This window comes from Anomaloglossus baeobatrachus, chromosome 10 (assembly GCF_048569485.1).
Source record: "Anomaloglossus baeobatrachus isolate aAnoBae1 chromosome 10, aAnoBae1.hap1, whole genome shotgun sequence".
NCBI lineage: Eukaryota > Metazoa > Chordata > Amphibia > Anura > Aromobatidae > Anomaloglossus > Anomaloglossus baeobatrachus.
Window position 1 is genome coordinate 43,230,297 of NC_134362.1, and position 27,991 is coordinate 43,258,287.

Here is a 27,991-nt window from a genome sequence, read left to right on the forward strand (position 1 = left end):
CCGCACTTTGTCTGAGGCACGCCCACGGTCCGCCCCTCTTCACAGAACGCCGGCGGCCATTCCTGAATGCAGTCTGAGCTGGAGAGGGGAGACAAGTTCTGGGAGACCCAGGCACGGGATTCTGGCGACCACACACCCGCTTTTAGCGGGCGGTAAGCGGCACCTCCGGTGCTGACCCCACTAGTGCCGAAGTGTACAATTGTATTTTTATGCTTGCATGCTATACATTGCACTAAACGGTCGCTGGTGATTCTTGGCTATATACCCTCCTAGATTGCTTAGTGGAGACTACAGCATGTCGTCCGCAAAAAACAAGGGTGCCAAGGCACAGGCTTTCTATGCTGCTTGTACCGCTTGTGAGGCTGTTCTACCGGCAGGTTCCACTGACCCCCATTGTGTGCAGTGCTCGGCCCCTGTGCCACTTGCTCGGCCGGGGCCCCTGCTGGAGGTGTCCCAGGGAGAACCACCTGTGAATACTGTCCAGGTGACGGGGACAGAGTTTGCAATTTTTGCTGATAGATTGTCTGTGACTATGACTAAGATTCTAGAAACCTTGCAGTCTAGACCAGTAACTCAGACCATGGGCACTGTTGAATCATTGCTCCCTGGCCCCCCTCAGTTGGAACAGCTCCGGGCTCCGGGGGTGTCCCATGCATCCCAGGGTGACGGCTCTGACACAGACGACAGTCCCAGACAGCCTAAGCGAGCTCGCTATGAGCGGCCCTCTACTTCATCACACTGGTCAGGGTCCCAGCAGGAGGACTCTCTGTATGATGAGGCAGAGGTAGCTGATCAGGATTCTGATCCTGAGACCGCTCTCAATCTGGATACTCCTGATGGTGACGTCATAGTGAATGATCTTATCGCGTCCATCAATAAAATGTTGGATATTTCTCCCCCAGCTCCTCCAGTGGAGGAGTCAGCTTCACAGCAGGAGAAATTCCATTTCAGGTATCCCAAGCGTAAATTAAGTACTTTTCTGGACCACTCTGACTTTAGAGAGTCAGTCCAGAAACACCACGCTTATCCAGATAAGCGTTTCTCCCAACGGCTTAAGGATACACGTTATCCCTTTCCTCCTGACGTGATCAAGAGCTGGACCCAGTGTCCCAAGGTGGATCCCCCAATCTCCAGGCTTGCGGCTAGATCCATAGTTGCAGTGGAGGATGGGGCTGCACTTAAAGATGCCACTGACAGACAGATGGAGCTCTGGTTGAAATCCATCTATGAAGCTATCGGCGCGTCGTTTGCTCCTGCATTCGCAGCCGTATGGGCACTCCAAGCTATTTCAGCTGGTCTTACACAGGTTGACACGGTCACACGTACATCTGTTCCGCAGGTGGCATCCTTAACCTCTCAAATGTCTGCATTTGCGTCTTACGCGATTAATGCGGTTCTGGACTCTACGAGCCGTACGGCAGTGGCATCCGCCAACTCCGTGGTTTTACGCAGAGCCTTGTGGTTAAGGGAATGGAAAGCAGATTCTGCTTCCAAAAAATGCTTAACCAGTTTGCCAGTTTCTGGTGACCGACTGTTTGGTGAGCGTTTGGATGAAATCATTAAACAGTCCAAGGGTAAGGATTCATCCTTACCTCAGCCCAGACAAAACAAACCCCAACAGAGGAGGGGACAGTCAGGGTTTCGGTCCTTTCGAGGCTCGGGCAGGTCCCAATTGTCCTCGTCCAAAAGGACTCAAAAGGATCAGAAGAACTCAGATTCTTGGCGGGCTCAGTCACGCCCAAAAAAGACAGCCGGAAGACCCGCTACCAAGGCGGCGTCCTCATGACTTTCGGCCTCCTCTCTCCGCATCCTCGGTCGGTGGCAGGCTCTCCCGCTTTGGCGACATTTGGCTGCCACAGGTCCAAGACCGTTGGGTGAGAGACATTCTGTCTCACGGGTACAGGATAGAGTTCAGTTCTCGTCCTCCAACTCGATTCTTCAGAACGTCTCCGCCTCCCGACCGAGCCGATGCTCTTCTGCAGGCGGTGTGCACTCTAAAGGCGGAAGGAGTGGTGATCCCTGTTCCTCTTCAAGAGCAAGGTCACGGTTTTTACTCCAATTTGTTTGTGGTACCAAAAAAGGACGGGTCTTTCCGTCCCGTTCTGGACCTAAAACTTCTCAACAACCACGTGAGAACCAGACGGTTCCGGATGGAATCCCTCCGCTCCGTCATCGCCGCAATGTCTCAAGGAGATTTCCTAGCATCAATAGACATCAAGGATGCTTATCTCCACGTACCGATTGCTCCAGAGCATCAGCGTTTTCTACGCTTCGTTATAAGAGACGAACACCTTCAGTTCGTAGCTCTGCCTTTTGGTCTGGCGACAGCCCCACGGGTCTTCACCAAAGTCATGGCAGCTGTAGTTGCAGTCCTGCACTCTCAGGGACACTCTGTGATCCCTTACTTAGACGATCTGCTTGTCAAGGCACCTTCTCAAGAGGCATGCCAACACAGCCTGAACGTTGCGCTGGAGACCCTCCAGGGTTTCGGGTGGATCATCAACTTTTCCAAGTCAAATCTAACCCCGACCCAGTCGATAACATATCTTGGCATGGAGTTTCATACTCTCTCAGCGATAGTGAAGCTTCCGCTTGTCAAACAGCGTTCACTAAAGACAGGGGTGCAATCTCTCCTTCAAGGCCAGTCACACCCCTTGAGACGCCTCATGCACTTCCTAGGGAAGATGGTTGCAGCAATAGAGGCAGTCCCTTTCGCGCAGTTTCATCTGCGTCCACTGCAATGGGACATTCTCCACCAATGGGACGGGAAGTCGAAGTCCCTCGACAGGAACGTCTCCCTTTCTCAGGCGGCCAAGGATTCTCTTCGATGGTGGCTGCTTCCCACCTCATTGTCGAAAGGGAAATCCTTCCTACCCCCATCCTGGGCGGTGGTGACGACAGATGCGAGTCTGTCAGGGTGGGGAGCAGTCTTTCTCCACCACAGGGCTCAAGGTACGTGGACTCAGCAAGAGTCCACCCTTCAGATCAACGTTCTGGAGATCAGAGCAGTGTATCTTGCCCTACAAGCTTTCCAGCAGTGGCTGGAAGGCAAGCAGATCCGTATTCAGTCGGACAACTCCACAGCGGTGGCATACATCAACCACCAAGGAGGAACTCGCAGTCGGCAAGCCTTCCAGGAAGTCCGGCGGATTCTGACGTGGGTGGAAGACACGGCTTCCACCATATCCGCAGTTCACATCCCAGGCGTGGACAACTGGGAAGCAGACTTCCTCAGTCGCCAGGGTATCGACGCAGGGGAATGGTCTCTTCACCCGGACGTGTTTCAGGAGATCTGTCGCCGCTGGGGGATGCCGGACGTCGACCTAATGGCGTCTCGGCACAACAGCAAGGTCCCAGCTTTCATGGCACGGTCTCACGATCATCGAGCTCTGGCGGCAGACGCCTTAGTTCAAGATTGGTCGCAGTTCCGGCTTCCTTATGTGTTTCCACCTCTGGCTCTGTTGCCCAGAGTGCTGCGCAAGATCAGGTCCGACTGCCGCCGCGCCATCCTCGTCGCTCCAGACTGGCCAAGGAGGTCGTGGTACCCGGATCTGTGGCACCTCGCGGTAGGCCAACCGTGGGCACTACCAGACCGACCAGACTTGCTGTCTCAAGGGCCGTTTTTCCATCAGAATTCTGCGGCCCTGAACCTGACTGTGTGGCCATTGAGTCCTGGATCCTAGCGTGTTCAGGATTGTCTCAAGAGGTCATTGCCACCATGAGACAGGCTAGAAAACCTACCTCCGCCAAGATATACCACAGGACGTGGAAAATATTCTTATCTTGGTGCTCTGCTCAGGGAGTTTCTCCCTGGCCATTTGCATTGCCTACTTTTCTTTCCTTCCTGCAATCCGGTTTGGAAAAAGGTTTGTCGCTCAGCTCCCTCAAGGGACAAGTCTCAGCGCTATCTGTATTTTTTCAGAATCGCCTAGCACGACTTCCTCAGGTACGCACGTTCCTGCAAGGGGTTTGTCATATCGTCCCTCCTTACAAGCGGCCGTTAGAGCCCTGGGATCTGAACAGGGTTCTAATTGTTCTTCAGAAGCCGCCTTTCGAGCCTATGAGGGATGTTTCCCTTTCTCGCCTTTCACAGAAAGTGGCTTTTCTAGTAGCGGTCACGTCTCTCCGGAGAGTGTCCGAGCTAGCAGCGCTGTCATGCAAATCTCCCTTCCTGGTGATTCACCAGGACAAGGTGGTTCTGCGCCCGATTCCGGAGTTTCTCCCTAAGGTGGTATCCCCGTTTCATCTCAATCAGGATATCTCCTTGCCTTCTTTGTGCCCTCATCCAGTTCATCAATGTGAAAAGGATTTGCATTTGTTGGATCTGGTGAGAGCGCTCAGGATCTACATTTCCCGCACGGCGCCCCTGCGCCGCTCGGATGCACTCTTTGTCCTTGTCGCTGGTCAGCGCAAAGGGTCGCAAGCTTCCAAATCCACCCTGGCTCGGTGGATCAAGGAACCAATTCTTGAAGCCTACCGTTCTGCTGGGCTTCCGGTGCCCTCAGGGCTGAAGGCCCATTCTACCAGAGCCGTGGGTGCGTCCTGGGCATTACGGCACCAGGCTACGGCTCAGCAGGTGTGCCAGGCGGCTACCTGGTCGAGTCTGCACACTTTTACCAAACACTATCAGGTGCATACCTACGCTTCGGCGGACGCCAGCCTAGGTAGACAAGTCCTTCAGGCGGCGGCTGCCCACCTGTAGGGAAGGGCTGTTTTTACGGTCCTATCACGAGGGGTTATTATACCCACCCAGGGACTGCTTTTGGACGTCCCAATTGTCTGGGTCTCCCAATTAGGAGCGATAAAGAAGAAGGGAATTTTGTTTACTTACCGTAAATTCCTTTTCTTCTAGCTCCAATTGGGAGACCCAGCACCCGCCCTGTTTGCTTAGGGATTTTTGTTTTTTCGGGTACACATGTTGTTCATGTTGAATGGTTTCGGTTCTCCGATGTTCCTTCGGATTGAATTTGTTCTTAAACCAGTTATTGGCTTTCCTCCTTCTTGCTTTTGCACTAAAACTGAGGAGCCCGTGATCCCACGGGGGGTGTATAGGCAGAAGGGGAGGGGCCTTACACTTTTAAGTGTAATGCTTTGTGTGGCCTCCGGAGGCAGTAGCTATACACCCAATTGTCTGGGTCTCCCAATTGGAGCTAGAAGAAAAGGAATTTACGGTAAGTAAACAAAATTCCCTTCTTCACATTAGTATTTGTAGCCAAAACCAGGAGTGGGTGAAAAAATACAGAAGTGGTGCCCGTGTGTCTATTATACTTTTCCTTTGTCTGTTCCACTCCTGGTTTTGGCTACAAATGCTAATATAAAATACTGACTTTGTGAACATGGCCTTATAGTTACTGTTTTTAGTGTTTTTTGTTTTGTTTTTGTTTTTTTTATGTTTGTTTGTTTTGTTTTCTTTCCTGTAGTTTGACAATTTTAAGCGGGTTTTTAAGGTGGTAGAAGAAATGCGAGGCGCTCTGATTGAAAACATCCAGCAGAATTTCCTTTTGTCAGACAGACTCGCCAGGTAGGTTCCCAAAGCCTTACATGTTAAGGAGAAAAACAAACAAAGGAAAATTTTAATCCACCTCAGCCCCTTATATTTTCCCTAAAAAATTATAATTTTTATATTATCACATCTGATCTATGAAAATATATAAAAATAAATGAGCAATACGGTAAACCCAGCAGAATAAGGCTTCATTCACACTTCCGTTGTTTTGCTTCCCGTCACCTTGAGGCATTACGGTATCCTGCAAAATATTTTGCAGGAATCCGTTTTTTTCCCCATAGACTTATCGATGGATTGTGACTGATGGCCTTGCGTTGCATCCGCCGCGTGACGGATCAGTCATTTACTGACTGACCGTCAGGCAGGAGCAACACTGAATGTAACGTTTTTTAGAGCGGCAAAAAAACTGACTCCGCAGGTGTCCGTCACCATCTGTCAAGAGCTACAATGGATGTCTATGGTGCTAGATTCCGCTATAATCCATTACACGATGGAATCCAGTGCTGGATTCTGTCATGCTTTACTGAGCATGCCCAGCATGTTTGGCACACCCATTGGGCTGTCCCGAAGACAAACGGATCACTATGGATCCGTGAAGAAACGGACGCACAACGGATGCGACGGTTCCGTTTTTTCACAGGATTTCTGCGGATGGAATCCTGTGAAATAACACATCTGTTGCGTCAGTTGACATCTAAAAAACTACGGACGCAAAACAACGGAAGTGTGAACTTGGCCTTATAAAATCGAAACGTGAATTGGCGTTGTTACTCACATTGTCAGGAAAATCGAATAAAAGTGATAATCGAGAGCGACGTATGTACCTTTTTTAATATGGTAATACTGTGCACTGCCTCACACAAGTCCCCATATCTGTCTATTGACAGGAAAATCATAGGTCTTAGAAAGTGGTGATGTCAAAACAGTGTTTTGTTTTTTTTTCTTTACTGCTAATAATGTAATAAAAAATTTAAAAAAATAGTTTGGTGTTATCGTGAGCTGGAGAATCTTGTTGCTGGATCTTTTTTACTACACACTGAAAGTCCTAAAAATGAATCCTGAAAATCCAATGGCGGAATTGATTTTTTTTTTTTTTTTTTACCAATAATATTTCACTCACCAAATGTAAGATTCAAGTGAAACCAGTGAATTAAACTTACAAGCAAGTTGTACTTTGTACCAGAAACTGCCCCAATCCTCTCCATGGGGTGTCTGGTCTTGCAGGTCAGCCCGCCTGAAGTTAATGGGGCCAAACTGCAATGCCACACACAACTTGTAGACAGTGGCCTTGTTTTCCTTTTCACTTTTTTTTTTTTTTGGGTTGAAATACACCTTATATTATATACTAACTGTACTACCCGGCTTCGCCCGGGTTAATAACTGCTGTTAACAAAATAGTCTATCTCTGTCACTTTCCCTGTCTCTCTTTCCCTGTCTGTATCTTTCCCTCTCTTTCCCTGTCTGTCTCTTTCCCTGTGTCTGTCTCTTTGTCTGTCTCTTTCCCTGTCTTTGTCTGTCTCTTTCCCTGTCTGACTGTTTCCCTGTCTCTGTCTGTGTCTGTCTCTTAACCTGTCTCTCTTTCCCTCTCTGTCTCTTTCCCTGTCAGTCTGTCTCTTTCCCTGTCAGTCTGTCTCTTTCCCTGTCAGTCTGTCTCTTTCCCTGTCAGTCTGTCTCTTTCCCTGTCAGTCTGTCTCTTTCCCTGTCAGTCTGTCTCTTTCCCTGTCAGTCTGTCTCTTTCCCTGTCAGTCTGTCTCTTTCCCTGTCAGTCTGTCTCTTTCCCTGTCAGTCTGTCTCTTTCCCTGTCAGTCTGTCTCTTCGTGTCTGTCTGTTTCTTACCATGTCTGTGTCTGCCTCTTTCCCTGTCTGTCTCTTTCCCTGGCTGCATTGTGACACGCCAACATTCCATATAAGGGCGTGGCTGCACATGCTTCTGAAGTTCTGGCTGCACTGTGGCTCCCAGCTCCATTCGCTTTACTGGAGGCAGATTTTTTGGTGAATAACTGTAAAGAGCGGAGTTAAAATTTCCCCTCAAAACATAGCCTATGACGCTCTCGGGGTCCAGACGTGTGAGTGTGCAAAATTTTGTGGCTGTAGCTGCGACGGTGCAGATGCCAATCCCAGACAGACAGACAGACAGACACAGACACACGATAGAATGTATAAATAGAATGTATTAACGCCCGGGATAGTAACTGTCTCTCTGTTTCTCTCCCATTCTCTGTCTGTCTCCCCCTCTGTATATATCTCTGTCTCTCTTTCTCAATCTGTCTCAATCTCTTTCCCTGTCTGTCTATCTATCTCTTTCCCTCTCTTTCCCTGTCTGTCTGTTTCCCTGTGTCTGTCTCTTTGTCTTCGCCCGGGTTAATAACTGCTGTTAACAAAATAGAATGTATTAACAAAAATGTATTCTGCACACAAAAACCACAAAACAAATAGATAGAAATGTAATTATTAAGTTGTTGCCTATATTAACCAATCAGAGCTCAGATTAATTAACTGTAACAAAATAGAAGCTAAGCTGTGATTGGTTGCTATTGGCAGCCTGATAAATCTCCAGGCAACAGAAAGCCCTCCCCCCTGACAGTATATATTAGCTCACACATACACATATAGACAGGTCATGTGACTGACAGCTGCCGGATGTCCTATGTGGTACATTTGTTGTTCTTGTAGTTTGGCTGCTTATTAATCAGATTTTTATTTGTGAAGGATAATACCAGACTTGTGTGTGTTTAGGGCGATTATGTGGTGAGGTTGGTGTATGTGTGGTGAGATGTGCGCTGAGGGTGGTATATGTGTTCAAGTACGTGGTAGTGTGTGGCGCATTTTGTGTGTGTGTTCATATCCCCGAGTCCGGTGAGTATCCCATGTCGGGGCCCCACCTTAGCAACTGTACGGTATATACTCTTTGGCGCCATCACTCTCATTCTTTAAGTCCCCCTTGTTCACATCTGGCAGCTGTCACTTTGCCCACAACACTTTTCGTTTCACTTTTTCCTTATTATGTAGATAGGGGCAAAATTGATTGGTAAATTGGAACGCGCGGGGTTAAAATTTTGCCTCACAAAATAGTACCCGGCACTGCCCGGGATAGTAACTGTCTCTCTGTTTCTCTCCCATTCTCTGTCTGTCTCCCCCTCTGTATATATCTCTCTCTATCTCTTTGTCTGTCTGTATCTTTCCCTGTGTCTGTCTTTTTGTCTGTCTCTTTACCTGTCTGTGTGTCTCTTAACCTGTCTCTCTCTTTCCCTGTCTGTCTTTTTGTCTGCCTCTTTCCCTGTCTGTGTCTGTCTCTTTCCATGGCTGCATTGTGACACTCCAACATTCCACATAAGGGCATGGCCGCGCATTCTTCTGAAGTTCTGGCTGCACTGTGGCTCCCAGCTCCATTCACTTTAATAGAGGCAGGTTTTTTGGTGAATAACTGTAAAGAGCGGAGTTAAAATTTCCCCTCAAAACATAGCCTATGACGCTCTTGGGATCCAGAAGTGTGAGTGTGCAAAACTTTGTGGCTGTAGCTGCGACGGTGCGGATGCCAATCCCGGACATACATACATACACACATTCAGCTTTATATATTAGATAATATATTTATTTTTCTTTGTCGCTCCATTGGGAGACCCAGACAATTGGGGTGTATAGCTTCTGCCTCTGGAGGCCACACAAAGTATTACACTTTTAAAAAAGTGTAACCCCTCCCCTCTGCCTATACACCCTCCCGTGGACCACGGGCTCCTCAGTTTTATGCTTTGTGTGGAAGGAGGCACACATCCACTCATGCATTCTCATACATAGTTATGTCGGATGGAAGAAAAGAGGACCCCGATGGGGCCCCCGGCATGTTCCCTTCTCACCCCACTATGTCGGCGGTGCTGTTAAGGTTGAGGTACCCATTGCGGGTACGGAGGCTGGAGCCACATGCCGTCTCCTTCACCATCCCTTATGCGGCTCTGGGAGAAGTGGGATCCTGAGCAGTCATCCATATGCTGGGACCGTGCTCCATCCGCAGCCCCTGGTGGAACCTGCCGGACCGGAGCTTCTTCACCCCCAGGGACCGGGCCCTGCAACTTAAAGGTACTCTGTGTCCCCATGTGGGGACTGTACAGGGAGGGTCGCACCTTCTCCCCGGAAGCCGCGGTAGTTCAGTCCGTTGTCTTTTCGGCGGACTTCCGCGCCGACCGTGCCTGCTTGTCGGGCGCGGCCTTAAATTTAGTCCCCGGCTTCGCCGCGGCCTAGTCTCGAAAAATCCCGCCCCTGAGCCTGCCTGTCAGGGGTAAGGGCGGGATTACCGGCATGACGTCGGCTTTGAGGGCCGGAGCATCTAGCATGTCTCACTCCCCCCCTCATTGACCACTGTGGGGACTCCAGATTCCCGCTCTTTGTTAGTGCCACCCTCGGCTCCACCCCCCCCGCTCCGGCGGCCATATTTGCCATTCTGCCGGTGGATGCTACTCAGCATCAAAGCTCTGCAGCTCCGGGGGATCCACGACAGGGAATCTGGAGGACACACTCCGCTCGTTAGCGGTTGGTAAGCCACACCGGTCACCCGGTGCTGGTCCCCCTAGGGTGCCGGGATATATATATGTATATATATATATATATATCTGTCCGGATAGGCTGTATACCCTTTTCCCATATACCCTCAGTGGTCACTCTCCTGAGAGACAACAGCATGTCGTCCACAAGGAGCAAAGCTACTAAGGCACAGATTTTTTTCGCGGCCTGTACCTCTTGTGGGGCTATGTTGCCTGCGGGATCCACCTACCCTCACTGATCAATGCTCGACTCCTGCCACGCTTGCTCAGCCGGAGCCTAGGGCACTTGTGGGACCCTCGGCTCATGTAGATCCCCCTGCTCCCCCTGAGCAGGCTGCAGGGACAGAGTCACCGTCGTTGGCTTCTTTCGCTGACAAACTCTGTCACTTTCTCAATCCATTGCACAGTCTATGGACAAATGGTCATCTAAGCTCCTTGAGGCATTGCAGTCCAGACCGGGCCCTTCACAGGCCCCGGCCCCTGTTAGTTTGTCTCCTCCAGGCCCTTCTCGGTCCGCGCCGCAGCGCGCTCCCAGGATAGCCCCTAGGTCCCAGGCGGAGGACTCCTGCCCGGATCGCAGTCCCAGACCGGCTAAGTGGCCTCGCTGGGACTCTTCCCCGGCCTCCTCACGCTGCTCTGGATCCCAGCTTGAGGACTCTCAGGAAGACGAGGCGGACGCGGGAGCTCAGGGCTCTGACTCTGACTTCGCCCTTAACCTTGATACCCCTGAGGGGGACGCCTTAGTAAATGATCTTATCTCGTCCATCAACCAGGTGTTGGATCTCTCACCCCCGCCTCCTCCTGTAGAGGAGTCGGCTTCTCAGCAGGAGAAACACCAATTCCGTTTCCCCAAACGTACGCGCAATACGTTTTTTGATCACTCTAACTTCAGGGACGCTGTCCAGAAGCCCAGAGCGGTCCCGGGCAAGCGCTTTGCTAAACGGCACACTGACACGCGTTATCCCTTTCCTCCTGAAGTCGTTAAGGGCTGGGCACACTCTCCCAAGGTGGATCCTCCAGTCTCTAGATTGGCTGCTAGGTCCGTTGTGTCTGTTGCCGATGGCTCATCCCTGAAGGATGCCACTGACAGACAGATAGAGCTCTTGGTGAAGTCTATTTATGAGGCCACGGGCGCGTCTTTCGCCTCGGCCTTTGCAGCCGTGTGGGCTCTCCAAGCAATCTCGGCATGTCTGACTGAGATTAATGCTGTCACGCGGAATTCTGCTCCGCATGTTTCTTCCTTGACCTCTCAGGCATCAGCATTTTCGTCCTACGCCATGAACGCCGTCCTGGACTCCGCTAGCCGTACGGCTGTAGCATCCGCTAACTCCGTGGCAGTCCGCAGGGCCATGTGGCTGCGCGAATGGAAAGCAGACTCTGCTTCCAAAAGGTTCTTAACTGGTTTGCCTTTTTCTGGCGACCGTTTATTTGGCGAACGGTTGGATGAGATTATTAAGGAATCCTCGGGAAAGGACTCCTCCTTACCCCAGTCCAAACCTAAGAGACCTCAGCAGAGAAATCCAATCGAGGTTTCGGTCCTTTCGTCCCTCCGCCAAGCCCCAATCCTCTTCGTCCAACCGGCCGGAGAAAGGCCAGAGGAACTCCTATGCGTGGCGGTCCAAGTCACGCCCCCAAAAGGCCGCAGGAGGCACTGCCTCCAAGACTGCCTCCTCATGACTCTCGGACTCACCTAGCCACATCCTCGGTCGGTGGCAGGCTCTCCCGCTTTGGCGACGCCTGGTGGCCACACGTTCAAGACCGATGGGTGAGAGACATTCTGTCTCATGGTTACAGGATAGAGTTCAGCTCTCGACCTACGGCTCGTTTCTTCAGAACCTCCCCACCCCCGCACAGGCCGACGCACTTTTTCAGGCGGTGGACGCTCTAAAGATCGAAGGAGTTATGATTCCCGTTCCCCTTCAGGAACGTGGTCGCGGATTTTACTCCAACTTGTTCGTGGTGCCAAAAAAGGACGGGTCATTCCGTCCCGTTCTGGACCTCAAGCTGCTCAACAGACATGTGAGAACCAGACTGTTTCGGATGGAATCTCTCCGCTCGGTCATCGCCTCGATGTCACAAGGAGACTTCCTAGCATCGATCGATATCAAGGATGCTTCTCTCCATGTGCCGATCGCACCCGAACATCAACGTTTCCTGCGTTTCGCCATCGGGGACGAACACCTCCAGTTCGTCGCATTGCCCTTCGGCCTGGTGACAGCCCCACGGGTTTTCACCAAGGTCATGGCATCCGTCGTGGCGGTCCTGCACTCTCAGGGCCACTCGGTGATCCCCTACTTGGACGATCTCCTAGTCAGGGCCCCTTCTCGGGTGGCGTGTCAACAAAGTCTTACCGTCACTCTGGCGACTCTCCAGCAGTTCGGGTGGATCATCAATTTCCCGAAATCCAAGTTGACGCCGACCCAATCACTGACTTACCTCGGGATGGAGTTTCATAGCCAGCCAGCGTTAGTCAAGCTACGCGGGACAAAGAGCTTTCTCTGCAGGCGGGGGTGCAATCACTTCTTCGGAGTCAGTCACACCCCTTAAGGCGCCTCATGCACTTCCTGGGGAAGATGGTTTCAGCTATGGAGGCAGTGCCGTTCGCGCAATTCCATCTACGGCCTCTCCAATGGGACATTCTTCGCAAATGGGACAAGAGTTCGGCTTCCCTCGACAAGAACATCTCTTTCCCTTGCAACCAAAACATCACTTCAGTGGTGGCTCCTACCCACATCTCTGTCTCGGGGAAAATCCTTCCTACCCCCAACCTGGGCCGTGGTCACCACGGACGCGAGCCTGTCAGGTTGGGGAGCGGTTTTTCTCCACCACAGGGCTCAAGGAACCTGGACTCCAATAGAATCGTCCCTTCAGATCAATATCCTGGAGATAAGGGCAGTATATCTAGCCCTATTGGCTTTCCATCGGTGGCTGGAGGGCAGGCAGATCCGAATCCAGTCGGACAACGCCACTGCCGTCGCCTACATCAACCACCAAGGCGGCACTCGCAGTCGTCAAGCCTTCCAGGAAGTCCGGCGGATTCTGCAGTGGGTGGAAGTCACAGGCTCCACCATCTCCGCAGTTCACATCCCGGGCGTAGAAAACTGGGAAGCAGATTTTCTCAGTCGTCAGGGCATGGACGCGGGGGAATGGTCTCTTCACCCAGACGTGTTTCGAGAGATCTGTCGCCGCTGGGGAACGCCGGACGTCGATCTCATGGCGTCACGGCACAACAACAAGGTCCCGGCCTTCATGGCACGGTCTCAGGATCACAGAGCTCTGGCAGCGGACGCTTTGGTCCAGGATTGGTCGCAGTTTCGACTGCCTTATGTGTTTCCCCCTCTGGCAATGCTGCCCAGGGTACTACGCAAGATCCGGTCCGACTGCCATCGCGCCATTCTCGTCGCTCCAGACTGGCCGAGGCGGTCGTGGTATCCGGATCTGTGGCATCTCACGGTGGGTCAACCGTGGGCACTTCAGACCGCCCAGACTTGCTGTCACAAGGCCCGTTTTTCCATCTGAATTCTGTGGCTCTCAACCTGACTGTGTGGCCATTGAGTCCTGGCTCCTAGCGTCTTCAGGGTTATCTCAGGATGTCATTGCCACCATGAGACAAGCCAGGAAGCCAACGTCCGCCAAGATCTATTACAGGTCTTGGCAAATCTTCTTATCCTGGTGCTCTGATAACGGTTTTCCTCCATGGCCGTTTGCCTTACCCACTTTTCTTTCATTCCTTCAATCCGGAATGGACAAGGGTTTGTCCCTCGGCTCTCTCAAGGGCCAAGTGTCGGCGCTCTCCGTGTTTTTTCAAAAGCGTCTAGCCAGGCTTCCGCAGGTCCGCACGTTCCTGCAGGGGGTTTGCCACATGGTCCCACCTTACAAACGTCCGTTGGAACCTTGGGATCTTAACAGGGTCCTGACGGCTCTTCAAAAGCCGCCTTTTGAGCCGCTGCGGGATGTCTCTCTCTTCCCGTCTTTCTCAGAAGGTGGCCTTCCTGGTGGCAGTCACATCACTTCGGAGAGTGTCTGAGCTTGCAGCGCTGTCATGCAAAGCTCCCTTCCTGGTTTTCCACCAGGATAAGGTGGTTCTGCGTCCTGTCCCGGAATTTCTCCCTAAGGTGGTATCCCCTTTTCATCTAAATCAGGATATCTCCTTGCCTTCCTTTTGCCCTAATCCAATTCACCAGTGTGAAAAGGATTTGCACTCTTTGGATCTAGTGAGAGCACTCCGTTTCTACGTGTCTCGCACGGCGCCCCTGCGCCGTTCAGACGCGCTCTTTGTCCTTGTCACTGGCCAGCGTAAGGGCTCTCAGGCCTCCAAGTCAACCTTGGCTCGGTGGATGAAGGAACCGATTCTCGAGGCCTACTGTAGTTCTGGGCTTCCGCTCCCTTCAGGGCTGAAAGCCCATTCTACCAGAGCCGTAGGTGCGTCCTGGGCATTGCGGCACCGGGCGACGGCTCAGCAGGTGTGTCAGGCAGCTACGTGGTCTAGTCTGCACACTTTCACGAAGCACTATCAAGTGCATACCTGTGCTTCGGCAGACGCCAGTCTAGGTAGGCGAGTCCTCCAGGCGGCGGTTGCCCACCTGTAAGAGGGGGCCATTTTCGGCTCTTTTTATTGAGGTATTCTTTTACCCACCCAGGGACTGCTCTTGGACGTCCCAATTGTCTGGGTCTCCCAATGGAGCGACAAAGAAAAAGGGAATTTTGTTTACTTACCGTAAATTCCTTTTCTTCTAGCTCCTATTGGGAGACCCAGCACCCGCCCCTGTTCCCTTCGGGCTGGTTGTTCTTTTGTGTACACATGTTGTTCATGTTAATTTGTTCTTTTGGTTCATGGTCTTCAGTTCTCCGAACATCCTTCGGATTGAATTTACCCTAGACCAATTTATAAGTTTTCTCCTTCCTGCTTTTGCACCAAAACTGAGGAGCCCGTGGTCCACGGGAGGGTGTATAGGCAGAGGGGAGGGGTTACACTTTTTAAAGTGTAATACTTTGTGTGGCCTCCAGAGGCAGAAGCTATACACCCCAATTGTCTGGGTCTCCCAATAGGAGCTAGAAGAAAAGGAATTTACGAAAAGTAAACAAAATTCCCTTTTTTTTTTTTTTAAAATATTTCATATTTTCTAACCAAATGTCTTGTATTTACATTTTAGAGATTACGCTGCAATAGTCTTCTTTGCAAACAGTCGCTTTGAAACGGGCAAGAGAAAGCTCCAGTACCTGACATTTGAGGATTTTGCAACTTGTGCAGAGCATCTAATTCAGAACTGGACATTGGGGGCAGTGGGTGAGTAGTCCGGGCACATACAGTGGTACCATAGGGTACAAGAAGAACGACGACACATCTCCAAGAGACAAGCCCAGCCTGTATAAGGGGCATATGGACTTTAGAAAGGAGTCTCGCAGGTGAGCGTGCCTTCAATTAAGCAGGAAGATGGAAATTCATTCATTCATTCATTCATTCAGCCTTTCCGTGATGAGGAGGAGGAGGGATTATAGAGATGAGAAAAATGTATATTTACAGAAATGGTGCGGAGGGAAAGGAATGGATACAGGTTATACAAGACATGACTGGGTGCACGACCTCCATATCCGTCTACTGCAGCTCCTATTTCCAGTCTGTTTCCCCACAGATGTAGCAGACGACATGGACATGGATTTGGATAAAGAATTTTTACAAGATCTGAAGGACCTGAAAATTCTGATAACAGATAAAGACCTTCTGGACCAACATAAGAGGTGAGAAATGTGAACGTGTGTCCTGCCATCCTTCAGCAGGACTAATGGAGATGCAATTGATCTGCTGGTGCAATAGTCCTGGTCCTTCATCTGTTTTTGTTTGGTGATTGACACCACTGGCTGCAGGGCTGATGGCCGTCCTCACACTGATCGACTTCCAAAATATTTGCAGAGTCGCTGTCACTGATGGGACTGAAAATAATGGCTGAGAAAATGGTTAACCACTAAACGACCGCCCACTGTCTCTTGATGTCAGATGATGCTGATCCTCTGCTTGTAGTGATGTCTCTTGGGGTCACTGCAGGAGGGGAAGTTACCAGCTCCTTGAGCGTTTTCTGCTCTAAAAATTAAACTTTTATCACTTGAAAACTGGCAATAGGATTCTGGAGAGATTGCTCTGTGCTCGATTTTACCTTCATCAATAGGGTATCAGCAGAAATACCCACATTCTCCGCTTTTGCTGCTCGCCCAGTGATCCCTCACTAATGGAAATAGTCTCAGACTCCCTCTCCAGTAAACTGGTATAATAAGAGAGTTAATACTTGTTGGATAGAGGCACTCTGAGAATGACGGTACCTTACAGAAATTTGAGGACCTTGAGTAATTGGATACTGTTTCAAATTTCGTCAGATTTTCACGAATTATTTTAGGAAATTAATGAGTTTTGACATAGACTAACTGGATTTGTTCTTATTGGTATGCTGAATCCCCACCATCCCCCATTTCCTTTCACCTCTTCTTTCTTTCTTTTCTTCCTTTCACCTCTTCTTTCTTTCTTTTCTTCCTTTCCCCTCTTTCTTTCTTTCCTTTCCCCTCTTTCTTTCTTTCTTTTCCCCTCTTTCCTTTTTTCTTTCTTTCCCCTTTCCCTCTTTCCTTTTTTCCCCTCTTTCCCCTTTCCCCTCTTTCCTTTTTTCCTTTCTTTCCCTTTTCACCTCTTGCCATTTCCCTTTCCCTCTTTGCTTTTTTTCTTTCCCTTTTCCCCTCTTTCCATTTCCCTTTCCCTCTTTGCTTTTTTCTTTCTTTCCCCTTTCCCGCTTTGCTTTTTTCTTTCTTTCCCCTTTCCCTCTTTCCTTTTTTCCTTCTTTCCCCTTTCCCCTCTTTCCTTTTTTCCTTCTTTCCCCTTTCCCCTCTTTCCTTTTTTCCTTTCTTTCCCCTTTCCCCTCTCCTTTTTTCCTTCTTTCCCCTTTCCCCTCTTTCCTTTTTTCCTTCTTTCCCCTTTCCCCTCTTTCCTTTTTCTTCGGCGCTCCATTGGGAGACCCAGACGATTGGGTGTATAGCACTGCCTCCGGAGGCCACACAAAGCAATTACACTAAAAAGTGTAAGGCCCCTCCCCTTCTGGCTATACACCCCCAGTGGGATCACTGGCTCACCAGTTTTCTGCTTTGTGCGAAGGAGGTCAGACTTCCTACCACCGTCTTGGGCGGTGGTCACGACAGACGCGAGTCTGTCAGGGTGGGGAGCAGTTTTTCTCCACCACAGGGCTCAGGGTACGTGGACTCAGCAGGAGTCCACCCTTCAGATCAATGTTCTGGAAATCAGAGCAGTGTATCTTGCCCTACTAGCCTTCCAGCAGTGGCTGGAAGGAAGGCAGATCCGAATTCAGTCGGACAACTCCACAGCGGTGGCATACATCAACCACCAAGGGGGGACACGCAGTCGGCAAGCCTTCCAGGAAGTCCGGCGGATTCTGATGTGGGTGGAAGCCACGGCCTCCACCATATCCGCAGTTCACATCCCCGGCGTAGAAAACTGGGAAGCAGACTTCCTCAGTCGCCAGGGCATGGACGCAGGGGAATGGTCCCTTCACCCAGACGTGTTTCAGGAAATCTCTCGCCGATGGGGAAGGCCGGACGTCGACCTAATGGCGTCCCGGCACAACAACAAGGTCCCAACCTTCATGGCACGGTCTCGCGATCAAAGAGCGCTGGCGGCAGACGCCCTAGTGCAAGATTGGTCGCAGTTCCGGCTCCCTTATGTGTTTCCACCTCTGGCACTCTTGCCCAGAGTGCTACGCAAGATCAGATCCGATTGCAGCCGCGTCATTCTCGTCGCCCCAGACTGGCCGAGGAGGGCGTGGTATCCGGATCTGTGGCAGCTCACGGTCGACCAACCGTGGGCACTACCAGACCGACCAGACTTACTGTCCCAAGGGCCGTTTTTCCATCGGAATTCTGCGGCCCTGAACCTGACTGTGTGGCCATTGAGTCCTGGATCCTAGCGTCTTCAGGCTTATCCCAAGGGGTCGTTGCCACCATGAGACAGGCTAGGAAGCCCACGTCCGCTAAGATCTACCACAGAACGTGGAGGATATTCTTATCCTGGTGCTCTGCGTGCTCAGGGAGTGTCTCCCTGGCCATTTGCATTGCCTACCTTTCTTTCTTTCCTGCAATCTGGGTTAGAAAAAGGTTTGTCGCTCGGCTCCCTTAAAGGTCAGGTCTCGGCGCTATCCGTCTTTTTTCAGAGGCGTTTGGCACGCCTTCCTAAGGTGCGCACGTTCCTACAGGGGGTTTGCCATATCGTACCCCCGTACAAGCGGCCGTTAGATCCATGGGATCTGAACAGGGTACTAGTTGCCCTCCAGAAGCCGCCCTTCGAGCCTCTGAGGGAGGTTTCACTTTCTAGACTATCACAGAAAGTGGCTTTTCTGGTAGCGATCACATCTCTTCGGAGAGTGTCTGAGCTGGCAGCGCTGTCATCCAAGGCTCCCTTCCTGGTCTTCCACCAGGACAAGGTAGTGCTGCGCCCCATTCAGGAGTTTCTCCCGAAGGTGGTATCCTCTTTTCATCTTAATCAGGATATCTCTTTGCCTTCGTTTTGTCCTCATGCAGTTCATCAGTATGAGAAGAATTTACATTTGTTAGATCTGGTGAGAGCACTCAGAATCTACATTTCCCGCACGGCGCCCTTGCGCCGTTCGGATGCACTCTTCGTCCTTGTCGCTGGTAAGCGCAAAGGGTCGCAGGCTTCTAAGGCCACCCTGGCTCGATGGATCAAAGAACCAATTCTTGAAGCCTACCGTTCTGCTGGGCTTCCGGTTCCATCAGGGCTGAAGGCCCATTCTACCAGAGCCGTGGGTGCGTCCTGGGCATTGCGACACCAGGCTACGGCTCAACAGGTGTGCCAGGCAGCTACCTGGTCGAGTCTGCACACTTTCACCAAACATTATCAGGTGCATACCTATGCTTCGGCGGACGCCAGCCTAGGTAGAAGAGTCCTGCAGGCGGCAGTTGCCTCCCTATAGGGGAGGGCTGTCTTGCAGCTCTAACATGAGGTATTCTTTACCCACCCAGGGACAGCTTTTGGACGTCCCAATCGTCTGGGTCTCCCAATGGAGCGCCGAAGAAGAAGGGAATTTTGTTACTTACCGTAAATTCCTTTTCTTCTAGCTCCTATTGGGAGACCCAGCACCCGCCCTGTTGTCCTTCGGGATTTTTGGTTTGTTTGCGGGTACACATGTTGTTCATGTTGAACGGTTTTCAGTTCTCCGATGTTACTCGGAGTGAATTTGTTTAAACCAGTTATTGGCTTTCCTCCTTCTTGCTTTTGCACTAAAACTGGTGAGCCAGTGATCCCACTGGGGGTGTATAGCCAGAAGGGGAGGGGCCTTACACTTTTTAGTGTAATTGCTTTGTGTGGCCTCCGGAGGCAGTGCTATACACCCAATCGTCTGGGTCTCCCAATAGGAGCTAGAAGAAAAGGAATTTACGGTAAGTAACAAAATTCCCTTCTTTCCTTCTTTCCCCTTTCCCCTCTTTCCTTTTTTCCTTCTTTCCCCTTTCTCCTCTTTCCTTTTTTCCTTTCTTTCCCCTCTTTCCTTTTTTCCTTTCTTTCCCTTTTCCCCTCTTTCCTTTCTTTGTATTATATGAAGTATGGACAATCCAAAAAGCCACCCCTTCCCCAATAAAAGGCAAAAATTGCTTCCCCCCCCCTTCTCTATTTGCACCTGAAAAATTTACGTAACTTGTACTTCCAAACTGCTGTGGAAAAATACTACTGCTCCTTCATCAAACGAGGCTCTATACAGCTGCATCAAGGCTGCTAAAACTGCGAGATTCCATGCAGCAGTTATGAGGAATGTAGTGCAAAGGCCTCATGGAAATCAGGTTGGAAGTGTCGGTGCACAGATTGACACACCTCCAGTGCACTTCCACCCTGATTTGGAGAATGCAGTGCAGTGCATGTCAGGAATACAGTGGAGTCTATAAACCCCATGTTTTCTTAGGGTTTTCCCTACAGCTGCTGACACAAAACGTGACTATGTGCTCAAGTGGTTGCGTTTTTCTTTTTCTAGTTTGGTTTGTACATCACTTAGAGGAAAAATCGCAGTGTTCCACGAGATGGAAGCAAATTTTAAGGTATGTCTAATGTTATCTTTGTGTGGCACAGATGTACAGCATGATCCTGCACCTCTACATGAACTTATTGACATTCTTCTCTCCATACAGACGCTCTCTAGGGCCTTGGTGAACATTGGCACAAGCCTCACCCATAACAAAGACTTGAGAGATTTCTTCATCGATCTTGTGGAAAAGGTAATGCACAGACCGCTTCTTGCCTAATTGTTTGTAATCAGTCATTTGCTGGCTTTTATACTTAATAGGCTGGTTTCACAAGTTTGTGGTTTTTATTTTTATTTTTTTTGTGTTTTATACTGAGTCATAGATTAAAATTTATGCTGTGTGTGTGTGTGTGTTTGTTCCCCTTTTTTTTTTTTTCTTCCATTTTTCTCTTTGTAGACACATGGTCTCCCCTCCAAAAAATAGAATTGCACGCTGCGACATGACTAGCGATCTCGTTAGCGATGTGACACGCCAAGATCGCAGATAAGATTTGCCGAGATCGCACATAGGTCATTTTTGTAGCGCTGGTCACATGTGCGATCTCGGCAAATCGTATGTGCGATCTGGCATGTTACATCGCTAACGAGATCGCTAGCGATGTCGCAGCATGTAAAGCACCCTTTATGGATACATGTAACATCTGTGAAAAACAGAACATGTACAGAACAATCGGACATGTGTCATGGAACAAATAGTGAAGGTCCATAGCAATTCCTTTAATACAATGTTATCTGCATCAGTTCGTTTTTGTTTTGTATTTTTTTGGGGGGGGAGGGTTTCTTGCAAAGTATATTATTTTTAATTTTTTTTTTGCTATTTCTTTTAAGCGTTTTCTGCATGAAAAACTGATGTTTTTGACCACTGGAAAAAGATAGTGTGAACCTACCCGAAAAGTAGTTTGAGTTGGAGGAAATCTATGGGAAAAAAACCCCCCAAAACGTTTAAAGATTTAATTAAAATGGTGGTTATTGGACGTTTTTTGTGATATAAGGATGCTGACAACTACTTTTTACACAAAAATATTTAATAGTGGAATTGATCATAAAGCTTTGCGGATCCTGATTCAGCGACCACATTGGTATTTCGGGTCACCCGGATAGTAGACTGTCCTCATCCGCTTCAGATCCACCCAATTGTTTCCATATCCAGGTTTGCTTCTAGGGTTGTGACTTAAGGCCGCTTTACACGCTGCGATATCGGTACAGATATCGCTAGCGTGGTTACCCGCCCCATCTGTTGTGCTACTGCTGCAGTAACGATTTTTGAGAATGGACCCCCATGTCACCGATGAGCGATTTTGCACGTTTTTGCAACAATGCAAAATCGCTCATAGGTGTCACACGCAACGGCATCGCTAATGCGGCCGGATGTGCGTCACCAATTCCGTGACCCCAACGAGTTCGCATTAGCGATGTCGTAGCGTGTAAAGCCCGCTTTAATCTTTTTGGCCCTTGGACACTTTGAGTGATGAAATCATAATCGCACATCAAACTTGGATTTGTCTTTTATTAGGATGGGAAGGTGTTAATATTGGGGCCTTGTAATAAGTAACAGATGCCATTATTTTTTTTTTTCTCTTCCAGTTTATAGAACCTTGTAAAGCTTCTGGCTGGTTGTCTTCGGACGTTCAACTGTTCCTCACTCAGTATACAGCATCTGCTCGTGCTCTCGATGCCTTCAAGTGAGTGTTTTATTGGTCTCGCTGATGTATCTGCGGCACATCCTGTCCTGTCCTCAGCCTCTTTTCCCCCTCCGGCCTGTTTTCATCTTTTCCTTTTTTGTCGCTTCTTCGCTTCCCTAACATTCTTCAGCAGTGGTTTCCTGGACTTAGTCCTCCTGCGTCATACTTCATTCATGGGTCTTAATTGCTAGGTCTTTCCAGGTAGTTACTGTGGGTATTGCGAGTCCAGCATTTATCTGTAATATCTCCTAATGAAAACCAAATCAGTGCATCTGTGAATCCAAATAATTGGATCTATAGCTGTAATCAAGAAGCACAGAGAAGCTCTGTGGACTAAAGGGCCATTTACACGCTGCGACATCATTAACTATCATTGGGGTCACGGTGTTTGTGACGCACATCCGGCGTCGTTAGCGACATCGCAGCGTGTGACACAAAGGAGCGGCGATCAACGATCACAAAATCGCTGATCGTTGACACGTCGCTCCTTTTCATATCGTTGCTGCTGCAGGTACAATGTTGTTCGTTGTTCCTGCGGCATCACGCATCGCTGTGTGTGACACCGCAGGAACGATGGAGATTTCCTTACCTGCGTCCACCGGCAATGAGGAAGGAAGGTGGTGGGCGGGATGTTCCGGCCGCTCATCTCTGCCCCTTCTCTGCTATTGGGCGGCCGCTTAGTGACGTCGCTATGACGCACCTCCCCCTTGAAGGAGGGATTGTTTGGCGGTCACAGCGATGTCGCTGCAAAGGTATGTGCGTGTGACGCTGCCGTAGCGATAATGTTCGCTACAGCAGCGATCACCAAATGTCACACGAATGACGGGGGGCAGGTACTATCGCTAGCGATTTCGCAGCGTGTAAAGTCCCCTTAAGTCCCATATTAAGGTTCACTTACACCACACGATTGTTTTAGAATCGAACAGTCTAAACCGTCCGCTGACCTTCTGCCAAACAAGCAAAAAGCTCATTTGTTGGATTAATCTTTCGATTTGCACACAAGGCCATCATTCTAGGCCGCACATTGTTCAGTGCACAAGTACTGTTTACACAGGACAATCTATTACCGAGCATTCACTGCACATTTGAAGCATCGTCTGTCTGTAGAAACAGTCTAATAAATGACTGGCGAATATGTTGATGGTCATTTAACCACGGGCAGTAATATTACGTCCTAACGGTCATAGTGTTATTCGCCGCCGGCTGCTGCAAGCAGCCTGCAGTGATCCACACACGTCAGCTGATTTGTATAGCTGACATGTGTGCTCAACAGGCACAAGTGGAATTGCGTTCCGCCCGTGTCTTTTTAACACCTTAAATGGCACTGTCAAAAATGTGACAGCGCCATTATAATCGCAGTAGCGCTAAAACGTAACTTACAGGCCTCCACCGAAAGTCATGTGACGTGATCACATGGATCTGATGGTTGTCATGGTAGGACAGGATCATGTGATGACTCCTGTAGCTCACATGGCTCAGGTCCTGTAACCAGCAGCCGAGTACTGTCTCTTACAAGAGATGATCATTTCTCTCAGTCTGAGTGATACTGCTCTGATCGAGAGAAAACTATGAGCGATCAGATTGCTCATCCTTATTGCCCCCTAGGGGGACTATTAAAAAAAAAAAAAAAAAAAAAAAAAAAAAAAAGTTTTGAAAAATTAAAAGAACCTAAAATTTCAAATTACCCCCCCCCCCTTTTTGCCCCATTTGAAAATTAAAGGGTTAAAAAAAACCACCCCATGTACACACATTTGGTATAGTGTTCAGAAATGCCTGATCAGATTAATTGATTTTATATTTTGATCGGTAAACGGCGTAGCGGCAAAAAAAATTCCAAACTCCAAATTTACGTTTTTGGTCACCACAAACTTTGCACAAAATGCAATAACAGGCGATCAAAATGTAGCCTCTGCGCAAAAATGGTACCGATAAAAACGTCAGCTCAAGACACAAAAAAAATAAGCCATCACTGAGCCATAGATCTCGAAAAATGAGAACGCTACAGGTCATGGAAAATGGCGCAAAACGTATGCCACTTTTTTGGACAAACTTCTGATTTATTTATTTTTTTCACCCCTCAGATAAGAGTACATCTATACTTGTTTGGTGTCTGCAAACTCGCACTGACCTCCTGAGGCATCACACCAATACATCCGTTTTACCATATAGTGAACACTGTGAATAAAATATCTCCAAAAACAATCATGCAATCGCACTTTTTTTGCAATGTTTCTGCAGTTTTCCAGTACACTATATGGTAAAACTCATTATTTCATTTAAAAGTACTTTTCACAAAAGTACTTTACACAAAAAACAAGCCCTCAGATGGCTATATTGACTGAAAAATAATAAAAAAAAAAAAAAAGTATGGCTCTTGGAAGAAGGGTGTGAAAAAAAACAAAAAAAAAAAACGCAAAATTGTCAGGTTGTGAAGGGGTTAATGCTGCACATAGTGTAAATGGACATGTTATTAACATTTAACTCTGGGATTGACCTTTTTGTTGACTACTGCACCCAAACCTACCTTTACGTTGTCTACATGATCGTTTCCTTTTAGGTGTTTTGTTTTGGGTTTTTTTCCCCCCTTATGATTTAGGAAGGTAAATTCAATATTGGGGCTCCTTTAGACCAGCGTAATTCACTCCATATGTTGTCTTTGTGATTAAACTGGGACTGCACATGGAGCAATGCAAATAAATTATATATATTGTTTGCTGATTAAATAAAAATGGATGATGTAAACTGACAAAAATGGACATACAGACTGCATATGCATGATTTACGGGTAACAATATGGCTGAAAAATCATCTGTCTTTTCTGGAAGAGAAATGGATGTTTTTACATATGCTCTGACCCCGGCCTTAAAAGCACTGTCGGCACAGCATGACTGTTCACACCAGGCACAGGCACTCGGTGCGTCATGGAAGAGCTAGTAATTTAAATCCACCTTCCCACCTGCTGCTTTTCCCTCTAGCTCTACCCTCCTCTCTTCTGTGATTGACAGCTCTGGCTTCATAGTCAGAAAAGGGGGGAGATGGGAAACCAGCAGCTGGGAAGGTGGATTTAAGTCATTAGACTCACTATAATGAACGAGCGCCTGAACTTGGTCTGAACAGTCATCCTGTGCTGATAGGTTCCCTTTTAAGGACGGCGACACACATCCGTGCCGCCGGCACGTGTTTGTCATTTTTTACACGTACCGGCGGCACGGAGACACGTTAAGCAATGCTACCCTATTGTAGCAGGCACACACACGTAAAACCATACGGAACGTGTGTCCGTGTGCGTTTGTACGTGTGCGTTTTTCAAAGCGCTGACATGTCAGTGTTTTCTCCCGCAGCACGGGTGTCACACGGCCCACACCCGTACCACACGGGTGTAGTGTGGATGCAGTCCCGTGTGACACGCGCCGGAGAAAACACACGTGTCAGTGAAAAAAAACATTAACTCACCTTCTCCAGCCCTCCTGTCTCTGCCGCTGCTGCCTCTTGCTGCCGACCGCCGCTCATTATACTCATTTAATATTCACTTCACTGCCTGGCAGCAGCAGCAGCGGGGAGACGGGAGGGCTGGAGACCGAGGATCAGCACCACGGACAGCAGCGCGGACATCAGGAAGGACCAGGTGAGTATGTAAATTACCGGTTCTACGTGTGTTATCGTGGATAGCACACGTAGAACACACGTGGCCCGCACGTACCAGAGACACGTACTTACCTGCACACAACACGCAGGGAAAATACGTGTGTCTCAGCACGTGCGTGAATTTCACGTGAGTGTGGCAGAGGCCTAAGACTGATTTTACCTGTCACAGATTTGGGGCCTATAAGCTGCGGCCACCATCAGTGAGCTCTTATATACAGCATTCTAACATTGTGTATATAAGAGCCCAGGACACAGTGTAGAACGTAAAAATGATTTTAGAATGCTCACCTAAATGGTCGGTGCGGTGCAGTCCGGTCGGATGGGTGTCTTCGTTCTTCGGGTGCGGCGCCTCCTCTTTCGGCCATCTCTGTCCTCCTTCGGAAGCCTGGGTGCATGACGCGTCCTTTGTCATGCACACAGGCCAGCATTGAGGTCTTGCACTGGCGCACTTTGGTCTGCCCTGAGAAGGGCAGATCAAAGTATTGTAGTGCGCCTGCGCAGGACCTAAATACCGGCTAGTGTGTTGGTGACATAAAACGCAAAGCTGAAATTTCAACCAACCAAAGTGTAAAGCCAGCAGTTTACTAGAACACTCCCCATCTAATTTGATGTCTATCGGACACTTGGCTGTGCTGCAGTTTATGCTATTCAGACTACATACCCAGGTAGTGTCTGCATTCCCATATCAGCTGTGATTTATCTACAAAACTTACTATAATATGCATTTCAGAAACAAGAGTATCACCAGTGACTGTTTTTGACTGTGTCCTTCTTTTCAGGCAGCAAGCTCTTTGGGAGAGATACATGGTCACCCTACGGAACTGTCTACTGAAAATGTATCACAACTGATTGTTCTACCCATTGCATGGCCAAGACGGAGGCTGCTGCGTGTCCTCTTCTATGTGACTGTGTATGTTTTGTATATATGTACATATGGAGTGTTTAAAGAGAGAGCATTATTAATAAACTTATTACATCTCCGTTTATTCTCCAGTGTGTAATTAAAAATCTGTCTGGACACAGACTTCATTAGTTCCCATAATATAACTCGCTGAGCTGGCAATACAAATCCTAAATATATTTAGCAGGATTTTACAATTTTTTTTATTTTTTATTTTTTGATCGGCCAATAATTTAAGACCTTATAATCTCCGAGTGTTCTCCAGTGTTTAGGCTTTGTGCATGAATCTTCTAAATTTATCAAACTGGTCACATCTGTCATTTGTGGCCATGACTAGCTCCATCTTGTCCCCTTAGCAAACGGGTGCGGGAGTTGCCTACTAACATGATCTAGTCTGGTCCAAGGAATGTGTCTGTTTCCAAAGTGGGTCCACAGGTAATGATTACCGGCTTTGGATGCTGCTGTAGAAACTACATTCATTCATTCATTCATTCATTCATTCATTCATTCATTCATTCATTCGTCAGTACCTCTTAATACTGATATACAATCGCCTGAAGCAGAAAGATGACCACAGAGCTGGAGTCAATATTTAGATATTCCTTGCGGAATTTATTATATGTGGCTTTTATTGTTTATTTTCCCCCCTCCCCCCCCCCCCCCCCAATTAACCTAGATCAATATGTGGAAAATGATCATGGACCTGGATAAGAACATTTCTAAAATTCATGGGACCAGGAAAAGGGTATCTGAAAGAGAACACAGCTCTAAAACATTAAAGAGTCATCATCGTGTTTATTTTTCCCTCACCCTATCACGGCACCACGATATAAGGGTGCCGTCATGGGTTTGGAAAAAACACATTACCGGTAAGTAATTACGTATTTTTCCCTCACCCTATGACTGCACCCTTATATCGTGGTGCCGTCCTGGGTTCGGAAAAAACACATTACCGGTAAGTAATTACGTATTTTTCCCTCACCCTATGACTGCACCCTTATATCGTGGTGCCGTCCTGGGTTCGGAAAAAACACATTACCGGTAAGTAATTACGTATTTTTCCCTCACCCTATGACTGCACCCTTATATCGTGGTGCCGTCCTGGGTTCAGAAAAAACACATTACCGGTAAGTAATTACGTATTTCTTTATCGTTCCTTTGGGAGACCCAGACCATGGGTGTTTAGCTTCTGCCTCCGGAGAACACACAAAGTACTACACTTAAAAGTGTAGCTCCTCCCTCTGAGCTTATACACCCCCTGGTAGCCAGTCCTAGCCAGTTTATTGCTTTGTGTCAGGAGGCATACATCCACACATGCATTCTCATCTGATTTGTTTGACTTTTGGAAAGAGTTTGAAGAAAAGCGGGTCCATGTCTGGACTCCCAGCATGTCCCTTCTCACCCCACTGTGTCGGCGGTGTTAAGGTTGATTTACAAGGCTGCAGCCTTACATGCCGCGCTCCTTCACCATCCCTTCTGGGCTCTGGCTTGAAGTGGGAGCCAGCACGGTCTCCATGCCTGGCAGGAGTCCGGTCTCCATGCACAGCCCCTTGAGGATTCTGTTGGACCGGAGCACTCATCCCCAGGGACATGGCCCTGCGTCTCAGCAGCTAAGTACTTGAGACGTTTATGTTGGGGGTCCC

The 27,991-nt window shown here is 48.8% G+C and overlaps 1 protein-coding gene across 1 annotated transcript in view; it reads left to right on the plus strand.

Annotated features, from left to right (window-relative positions):
- FIBP (FGF1 intracellular binding protein) overlaps positions 1-26,428 on the plus strand; it is a 36,079-nt gene extending 9,651 nt beyond the window's left edge. Inside the window, exons 5-11 of the mRNA XM_075325602.1 lie at positions 5,421-5,521; positions 15,195-15,328; positions 15,675-15,780; positions 20,073-20,136; positions 20,227-20,313; positions 21,705-21,802; positions 26,227-26,428. Coding sequence (XP_075181717.1) covers positions 5,421-5,521; positions 15,195-15,328; positions 15,675-15,780; positions 20,073-20,136; positions 20,227-20,313; positions 21,705-21,802; positions 26,227-26,296 — 660 coding nt within the window. The 3' untranslated portion in view covers positions 26,297-26,428. The remainder of the gene's footprint in view (positions 1-5,420; positions 5,522-15,194; positions 15,329-15,674; positions 15,781-20,072; positions 20,137-20,226; positions 20,314-21,704; positions 21,803-26,226) is intronic.
- Positions 26,429-27,991: the final 1,563 nt, after the last annotated feature.